Source organism: Salvia splendens, chromosome 20 (assembly GCF_004379255.2).
Source record: "Salvia splendens isolate huo1 chromosome 20, SspV2, whole genome shotgun sequence".
In the NCBI taxonomy this organism is placed as follows: domain Eukaryota; kingdom Viridiplantae; phylum Streptophyta; class Magnoliopsida; order Lamiales; family Lamiaceae; genus Salvia; species Salvia splendens.
In genome coordinates, this window is record NC_056051.1 from 16,618,437 (window position 1) to 16,628,558 (window position 10,122).

Sequence of the window (10,122 nt, forward strand, 5' to 3'; positions counted from 1 at the left end):
CCGGCGACGGAAACTCTGGCGGGTTTGACATCAACGCGTTTGGCGACTGAGGGGCATGTACAATGTCTTGAGTGGTTCCGGTTCCGGTTTGTCGACGCCGGGCACCCAGGGCTCGTCGACGCCGGCGAGGTACCAACCACCCCATTTTGATGTGGATGCATACGTACGTCCCAACCTAAGTGAGACGCTTCCTTTTTTTTGCAACAATCAACTCACTCCTCTCTCCTACTTTATCATCTCTCTTACTTTATTCTCTCTTCTTCTTTCTTACTTTATCCCCTCTCTTACTTTTTCTCTCATTTCTCTTTTTTACTTTACTCTATCTCTTACTTAATATTAATAATTTAATTCACTAAACACCACTACCTAAATTCTTGTGCCAAAATAAAAACGCCTCGCTTAGTCCGAGACGGAGGGAGTACTATTTCAATTATTTTTCTAATTTTCTTTTCTCTAATATTTTACTAATTTGAGTTTAATGGTCATGTTATCACTAAAATCCATATTTTTAGTGGACCTATAAAGTCAAAACAAGATGATGACGATGATGAACAATAAATCAATATTCAAACCACACTTCACAAAACCAAAAAAAAAAAAACAACGTACTAATAACTTTTGAAAGGTCGTAAACGAGTCTAAAGAGTTAATTAAGAGCATCCACAACCGTGCTCTTGTCAGTGGCACGGTTGTTGGCCCGGGCGATACTATTCATGCCTGCTCTCTGGCAAGAGCACAACACCCACAACTGTGCTCTTCCGCAAGGACGAGCACAATTAATTTAATATTCAATTAAACATAAACATTTCCATAATACTAAAATTCATTAAAAAAATATAAATAATATTACAAATGACAAATAAAATAAAAAAGACATAATTAAAATCCTAAAAATTAAAAATTACATAATTAAAATACTAAAAATTAAAAAAACCACTACTCGTTGCCGAATTTCGCCCACATGTGTTTGATTAGGTCTTCTTGTAGCTGAATATGGCTTCGGGTATCGCGCATTGTGTGCCTTGTCTCGATCCTCTGGCCAACCGTCGTATGCTCACCTCGGCGTGGGGGAGACCTCGCTGTTGAGCTTCCGGCTTCATCCTCGTCGTAGAAGCTAGCCGCCCTTGGCCCTTCGTCGGCTATAATCATGTTGTGTAAGATAATACACGTGAACATGATGTAGCGCCGATTTGATCTGGTTCGTTGAGGAGGTGGAGTGGGGGTATTCGCCGCGACATATGCTTCGTAAGCGGCACGATGTTGTTCGTAGTATTCTTGTTCTTCGCGTTCCGCTTCCGCCATAATATGGGTGAAATCCATTTGAGGTTTTGAATGAGGGATGAATGTGTTGATAGTTTGTATGAGAATTTTAAGAATGAGAGATGAATGGGAGATGAATTGATGTGATAAATGGATGATGAATGTGTGTATTTATAGATGATTTTGGGGGAAAAAAATAAAAAAAAAAACTCAAAACAATTCAGAAAAACCGGGAAAAAAAGGCCATATTTTTGGGATTTGGAAATTTTTTATTTTTTTTAATCATTTTATATAATTTAAAAATGATTTTTAAAATAAAAAAAAATAATTCAAAGGCAACAGCTATGCCGTTGCCCAATCATAAGCCGCCACGTCGCCTGCTCGCTGGCACGGCGCGAGCACAGCGGCGGCGGTCCTCGTCCTCGCCGCTGGCACGGACGGCGGCCTTCACTCCCACCACCGTTGTGGATGCTCTAATGACAATATTTAAGCTCAAAATCACATACAACCAGTCCACACGTGGCGGTAGCTGAAGTCCAGCTCCACAACTACATGGTACTTCATCTGAAGCGAAGCGTACAACAAGACTGCGAAAAAACGCAGGCCAGCGGGGGCCCGCGCCACACTAGGTTGGATCACCCTAAAACGACACCGTTCTGTATTCCACAAATACCGTACAGCTGTTATCTTCCACTCTTTGGTTTCATCGACCGCAGCTTCTTCTCTCTATCGCGGATCCGCCATCTCAATCTCAATCCCTCTCTCTCATAAACACAGACAGTTGTTGCTGTTTGCTGCTTCAATGGCGACATCGTTTGGAGCAGCGACCGCATCGGCGGGGGCCTCCGTGACGGAGAATGCAGGAAAAAACTCCTCCTGTTTACCGTTCTGCAACCGCCATCTCTTCCTTCGCTCCAATTCTGTCTCTTTTCGTCTCACTCCGAGGCCCAAACTCCGCTTCTCGTCCAAGGTATCTACCAGTTTTTGTGTTTATCTTTCCATTTTTAGTTTTACAGTGTCCTTTTTTCATTTTCGTAACCATTTCTTAGATCGCTCAGTGTTCAATCTGGGGCTTTGTAGTGTTTCGTGCTGAGATGCTGTTTTTGGTGTCAATTAGTTGAATTATTTTGTTTCCGAGATTGTTGGAGCTGGTGGAGGTGTTGCTAGGGAAATAGATGAACTAAATTCGATGTTGATTGATTGATTGATGGATGGGATTTGGGAAAGGATGTGCAAAAGGATAATTATGTCAGTAAATTGAATTTGGAAATTTCCTAAAACTTATGCTGTTAAATTGTTTGAGTAGATACTCGAGGTGTGGCCAAAGGGACCAAAACTCTCCATCATTTTCAATGGTGTTGATTTGTAAATATATGTGTCAATAACTTAAAGAGGAAGATGAAGTAAGAGCAATGTGGATGGTTTATGTGGAATTATAGTATAAAGAGATCAATTTGTTTTCCTCATTTAGACATTACTTATTAAGATCAATTTGATGAAGGCTGAGTTATGGACTAATGCAATTTTTTTCAGGGTTTGCAGTCTAGTTGGAACTGTTCTATTGTAAAGTCTCAATTGAATAAGGTGAAGTATTTGTCACGCCTTTGTTGAAAAAGCATAAAAAAAGTTATTTTCTTTGAAGGCCCTTTCTGAGATTTTTGGCATTTTAAGGTTTCCGTGGGTGGATCCTTGAAAGCTGCAGCCTCCACTTCTTCACAAGCAGAGGTTTCAGCTGGAGCCAAAGATGTCAATGTATCTGAAGAACCTACACAGACTGCTTTGGCATCTGAAGAATCCATAAGCGAATTCATTAGTCAAGTTTCCAGTCTTGTCAAGTATGCATTCGCTGTTATATGGTCTCTTGAAGAGTGCCTGTTTTACTTTCGAATGAAATTGACAACATCTTCCTTCGTGCAGGTTGGTTGACTCTAAAGATATTGTGGAACTACAGTTGAAACAACTTGACTGTGAGGTTTTGATACGTAAGAAGGAGGCCTTACCTCCACCTCCTTCTCCTCCGATGGCATATTATCAATCACAACCTCAGCCTGCAGCACTGTCTCCTGTTTCAGCACCTTCTCCAGTGCCAGCTGCTGCAGCTTCTACTCCAGCACCTTCACCGCCCAAAGCTCAGCCTCCTAAATCGTCGCATCCACCTCTAAAAAGCCCAATGGCAGGAACCTTCTACCGAAGTCCAGCACCTGGTGAACCTCCATTTGTCAAGGTAATTGACGTGCCATAAATGTCACTTGAATTGATACGCCAAATTTTATGAGGACCAATTCTCTTTGGCCAGCTCCATCAGTTCTTTCTATTAGCTTCAACGTGTTTCAACCATAACCCATATACTGATGCTTTCTGATAAGACTTGTAGGAAGCACGTTGGCCATCTTTTCATTTCCTAAAGTTCTCCATATGCCTGTTTTCGTTAAATTATACTCCTCTTCACAGGTTGGGGATAAAGTAAAGAAGGGACAGGTTGTATGCATCATTGAGGCCATGAAGTTGATGAACGAAATAGAAGTAAGCATTTCCTGATGCATTTATTTAAATAATTCTACCAGCACCTAATTAATTCATGTCTCCAGTTTGGCTTTTAGTCATTTTCTAGCCAAAAAAAAGGGTTTAAAGTGCTTGGACCTTTTGGCCTTTTTGTTTCCTATTGTTCAAGAATCATTACAAAGTGAATATGAGGCATCTAGTCTTCCTACAAGATTCACTTCTCAGACTGCTGCTGGATCTTTGATATAGCATGTCTTATGCCACCCTTTGTTGATCTTTGCATACTTAGTTGAGGATCTCTAAATATCCCTATAAAGTTGCTAGAAAATCAGGTTTTTTTGTTGCCCAGGAAAAAGGTTGATGAAAACATGTTAAGGCATTTCTTACATTAAACTTTATTAGAATCTTAATCGAAGGTATGCTAGGTCTAGGTTATTACTCCAATCGTGAAATAAGTTTTCTCTTCTCACTCCATTTCCTCTAAATCACATGAACTCCTTTTTTCTCCAATGCTAAATAATGTGATTGTGAGTTCTGAACCTTTGATTTTGGCATGTGTACATTCATCTTGGTCGCTAAAATCTTATAAAAGTGCATCTTAATTAAAGTACATGACATTGTATCCTTGGTATGAAATATAACAATCCAAACTTGATACTCAACTCCTACTAGATATCCCATCTCACTAATGCCTAAACCACTCATTGCAGGCCGATCAATCTGGAACGGTAGTTGAGGTTGTTGCAGAAGATGGCAAGCCAGTCAGTGTCGACACAGTGAGTTTCACTTCTCAACATTCGTTATTCTTTGTCTGTCTACATTCGGTCCTTACTTGATCTTGTTCCCTGTCAACAACAGCTTTTGTTCGTGATCGAACCTTAGAGCCAATGAAGCCAAAAGCGTTGCACGGTCCAAGCAAGAGTATTTCACTTTTAAAAAGTGGAGAGGAGCAGGATTAATTTAATTTTGCTTGATTTTGTTTTTTGCATGAGACTAGCTAGAACAACTCGTTTATTCATCAGGTTTAGAAGAAGTCTATGTGCACCCTTTGTTTTACATTTACAGACTTTGCTATTGTGGAGTATGTGGTCTTTGTGCTCTCTGGTACAAACCTTACCAACTCCCTAATGTAACTTGAGTATTTTTTGCTTTTTAGTACTTCCTCCTGTCCCATAATAGATATCACACTTTCCTTTTTAGTTTGTCTTCCTTTTTAGTTTGTCCCATAAAAGATGGCACATTTTCATTTTTGGAAAAAGTTGACTCTTACATTAGTATAAAAATTATATTTTCTCCATTTAACCCACAAAATAAAACCACCTAAAATCTCGTGCCGACCCACAAGTATTACATCTTTTGTGGGACGGAGGGAGTACCACTTTATGCATTTTTATACTATCCTGTTTTTGAAAAATAGAAACTTTTAAAACAGCACGAGTTTGGTTTTTATACATAATTGGTAAAATAAGAGCGAGATCGAAAGAAAAAAGTGATTGAAGAATGTAAGTGAAAGTGATTGAAGAGATGAGTCCTCCTCGTTAGAGAAAAATGATTTTCTAAAATAGGAAGTTTCTATATTTTAAAGGAAGGACAAAAATAAAAATAGATTTTATTTTTAAAGGATGGAGTTAGTATTAGAATGCAGTCACAACCTCGTGGGATGGATGGTATATGCAATTTCATCGACATAAATTATGTGAATAGCCATATTATCAATTATTAATGAATAAACAAGCAAATATTATCCGACATTGTTGGTTAGGAGAAATGCAAAATTCATTCCATAAGAACTTGCATCAGAGTATCCTTAATCAATCATCAATCCGTAGTGATTGTGGACTGGGTGTGTGATGTGCTCGGATTTTGCATGGATTTAGAGGATTTGCATGACTTCTGATCATATTTTTCCATGAAATGAAATGATTATATCCTTATCTCTATTATATTTTGGTATTATGACTATTTTGTGTGAGATGTGCAGGAAAATGAGTTAAATAGGTGCAAGGAGGCGAAAAGCGGGACCCGTAAGAAGTTCCCAACCAACCAGCCATCCCAGCAACCTACTGGATTCGAACCCAATGACTCATTGAACGTCCAAACCTCCTATTGATTCCAACGACTCGTTGTGTGCTAACCCATCGACTCACTGGAATGGCGTTGCAATACAGAACAATCCCAACGACTGGCTGGGATTCGTAACTGTTTTCGTCACTGCCTTAGGTATAAAAAAACATATGGCATTATTCTCAACACACACTAGCAACACCCGATGAGTTTTGAACGGATTTGTGAGCATTTAGAGCGAGGAATAAGAGCAGGTTGCGTGGAATTCATTCCACCAATCGAAGACGATGATTTCCTTCATCATCTCACCTCGAGAGTATCTTAGATAGCTTTTCATTATGTTTTCAATGAACTCTACTGTTTTGCTTTGGATTCTTGTTGAACATGAGTAGCTAAGCTTTCAATAGGGTTCTGTGGTGTAGACAATGTGTTCTATGGATTGATTGTTGGATTATTCTTTTATACTCCATCCGTTCCCAAGTTACTTGAGTAGTATTCTTTTTGGCTAAAAATAAAACATCTAATAACACTTACCTTATTTTTTTTCTTTTACATTACTCTCTCTTCTTTATCTTACTTTATTCTTTCCTCTACTTTATTTAACTCACTAAACACAATTTTCTTAAATCCCTTGCCGAAAAGAAACGCCTCATGTAACGTGGGACGTGTTGAGAAAACCGGGTAATTTTCTCTCAAATAGTGAAATGAACCGATTCAGTAATTTCAGAGTTAACCCAACGGGGTCTACTCGATAAAATTACTTCTCCAAATAAATTCTTTGGAAAGACTGGCGAGGACACTGTCCCTCTTAAATACCAGATTCCTAACATAATTTATCAGTCGGTGTATTTATTACAATATAAAAAACCCAAAAGAATCGTACAAAACACTACTACCAAACCAGCAAATAATATTGAATACAATATCACAACAGAAAATAAACCCAGAAATAAATGCGGAATAAAATATATAATAAAGAAAGAACACACCCGAAACTTTGATAACGGAGTTCGGCCAAATTGCCTACGTCTCCGAGCACCCTCTGCAGAGCCCGCTTATATTTAGACGGAGAAGAGAATACAAATGTTTGAGGTACATTACAAATGAGAGAGGAGTGCTCCTTTTATAGGTAGCAACTCCCCCCAACTAATCCTATCCCCACCGATGTGGGACAAACATTTTGCCAAATTTCAACAAATCTCCACCTTGGCAAAATTTCAAATCCCATCGAATACAAATCTTCTCCATCCAAACAGAAGACTCACGGTGCTTTCATATTGCTAAATGAATAGCACTCTGGCTGTCAGAATATACTCCAAGTTGTTTCTGACCAACACCTAATTCTTTCAGCAACCCATGAAGCCAAATTGCCTCCTTCACAGCTTCAGTAATGGCCATGTACTCTGCCTCTGTCGTAGACAAAGCTACCGTTGACTGCAAGGTAGACTTCCAACTAACTGGCGCACTCGTTAAAGTGAACAAATAGCCAGTAGTAGATCTTCGCTTATCCAAATCACCAGCAGAGTCGGAATCACAATATCGAACCGCAAAATGACCAAGTGATTTATCCTGCTCAAACAACAAACCAATATCTACAGTTTATTTGATATACCGCAGAATCCATTTCACAGCTTGCCAATGATCCTTTCCTGGATCATGCATGTATCTGCTCACAATACCAACGGCCTGTGAAATGTCAAGTCTTGTACACACCATTGCATACATCAAGCTTCCAACTGCGTTAGCATAGGGAACTTTCGCCATATATTCTCGCTCATCTTCCGTTTTTGGAGATAACTGAGAATTAAGTTTCAAATGAGGAGCAAGTGGGGTACTTACAGATTTGGAATCATCATTTACACCAAAATGCTGTAGTACTTTGATCAAATACTGCTTCTGTGTCAGCCAAAGCTTGCCTCCCTCTCTATCCCTTGTAATCTCCATACCGAGAATCTTCCTGGCTTCCCCCAAATCCTTCATCTCGAACTCTTTACTCATCTGAGCCTTCAATCTGTCAATTTCAACTTGGCTCTTTGATGCTATCAGCATATCATCAACGTATAAGAGTAGGTAGATGTAGGAACCATCTTGAAGTCTGCGCAAATACACACAGTGGTCGTATTTGCTTCTTGTGTACATCTGATCCTTCAAAAATTTGTCAAACCGTTTGTACCACTGTCTTGAAGACTGCTTCAATCCATACAACGATTTGTACAATTTGCAAACCCAATTTTCTTTACCAGCAACCTTGAATCCCTCCGGTTGGGTCATATAGATTTCCTCCTTCAGATCACCGTGTAAAAACGCGGTCTTCACATCAAGTTGAGCTAGCTCCAAATTCAACTGCGCTACCAAAGCCAACAAAATTCTAATTGAGGAATGTTTAACAACAGGAGAAAATACCTCATTATAATCAATTCCCTTCTTCTGGGCGTAGCCTTTAGCTACCAATCTTGCTTTGTAGCGAACATCATCTTTGTCAGGAAATCTCTCTTTCTTTGCAAAAACCCATTTACATCCAATGGCCTTCATGCCTTTCGACAATGATATCAGCTTCCACGTCTTGTTCTTCTGAAGAGATTGCATCTCTTCGTCCAAAGCACCTTTCCAACCATCGCTTTCTGAGCTTTCAATAACTTTCGAAAAGGTACATGGAACATCATCAACAACTGGAAGCGCATATGCTACCATATCCGCAAATAGAGCAGGTTTCTTATTTTCCCGCCTCGTTCGCCTGACTACAATTGGCTCTGATTGCTTCGAAGGTTCTTGGGGTGGAACCTCTTCATCATCTAACTCTTCTTCTTCCGTAGGAGAGTCATTTGTGGTGTTCGTAGTTGGGATCACAACTGCTTATTCGAACTCCACCTGCTTTGGTGTATACTCCACCTGCTGCGAAGTATCACTACTATTTGGATTTACCTTATTCAACATGGAAGATTCATCAAAGGTAACATCCCTACTTACAATCGTCAACTTAGACTCCAAACACCATAACCGATATCCTTTAACACCAGCACTGACCCATAAACAAAGCATTCTTTGCACGTGGATCCAACTTTGATTCAGTCACATGATAATATGCAATAGAACCAAAAATACGCAAAGAATCATAATCAGTTGCTGGTTTGCCGGACTATACCTCTAAAGGAGTCTTGCCATCAATGGCAGAACATGGCAAACGATTGACAATGTGTTGAGCGTATGTGATGGCCTCAGCTCAAAATTTCCTGTCTAGCCCAGCATTAGACAACATACAACGAACTTTCTCCACTAGTGTTCGATTCATATGCTCTGACACTCCATTCTGCTGTGGTGTATTTCTCACTGTGAAGTTCCGAACTATGCCACACTCCTGGCATACATCTTGGAAATGATCACTCTTGTATTCTCCACCGTTGTCAGATCGGAGAACCTTGATCTTCCTCCCCATCTGATATTCAACTTGAGCTTTCCATTTCAGAAAAATCCCAAGGACTTCAATTTTGCTCTTCATAGTGTACACCCAAACTCTCCTGGAAATATCATCAACAAAAGTGATAAAATAGTGTCTAGCTCAAAGTGACGGAGTCTTGGCAGGTCCCCACACATCTGAGTGCACGTAATCCAGAATTCCCTTTGTATTATGGATTGCAGTGCCAAATTTCACTCTTCGCTGTTTTCCCATAACACAATGCTCGCAAAACTCTAATTTGCAAGACTTCGTACCTTTCAATAATCATTGCTTGGCGAGAATTTGCAATGATCTCTCACCAGCATGTCCCAATCGCAAATGCCAAAGCTTCGTCGCCTCTGCATCCTTCTTACTCGAAGTTGTAGTTGCTACTGTCCCAACAACTGTACTACCTTGATAGTAATACAAATTGTTCTTCCTCACGCCTTTCAACATCACCAATGCTCCTGAAGTTGCTTTAAGAATTCCATCTCGCATCATCACAACTAGGCCTTTAGATTCTAAGGCCCCTAATGAGATGAGATTCTTCTTCAACTGGGGCACGTACCGCACATCCTTCAGAATTCTGGTGGATCCATCCTGATTCCGTAGCTTGATTGAGCCTATCCCGGCTGTCTTACATGGACTATCGTTTCCCATGTAAACAAGTCCGCCATTGAGTTCTTCAAAATAAAAGAACCGCTCCCTGATGGGACACATATGATAGGTGCAACCTGAATCCAATATCCACTCGTCCGGATGCGATGTTGAAGGTGAAACCGTCAAAGAACAATCTGACTCCGCATCATTTTTGCATTCAGCAACATTTGCATCTTGCGAAGCCTTTTCTTTCTTCTTCACCT

At 39.9% G+C, this 10,122-nt stretch overlaps 1 protein-coding gene across 2 annotated transcripts; it reads left to right on the plus strand.

Annotated features, from left to right (window-relative positions):
- Nucleotides 1–1,919: 1,919 nt before the first annotated feature.
- LOC121782873 (biotin carboxyl carrier protein of acetyl-CoA carboxylase 1, chloroplastic-like) lies at nucleotides 1,920–4,961 on the plus strand. Of its 2 annotated transcripts, none has more exons than XM_042180857.1 (7): nucleotides 1,920–2,230; nucleotides 2,803–2,844; nucleotides 2,932–3,095; nucleotides 3,178–3,484; nucleotides 3,712–3,783; nucleotides 4,473–4,538; nucleotides 4,621–4,961. In XM_042180857.1, the coding sequence occupies exons 1-7, from the start codon at nucleotides 2,063–2,065 to the stop codon at nucleotides 4,642–4,644; spliced, it is 843 nt and encodes a 280-aa protein (XP_042036791.1). In that variant the 5' UTR covers nucleotides 1,920–2,062; the 3' UTR covers nucleotides 4,645–4,961. The 2 variants fall into 2 exon arrangements, with proteins under 2 accessions (XP_042036791.1, XP_042036790.1); XM_042180856.1 differs by having other exon boundaries at nucleotides 1,923–2,230; nucleotides 2,794–2,844.
- The last annotated feature ends 5,161 nt before the right edge of the window (nucleotides 4,962–10,122 follow it).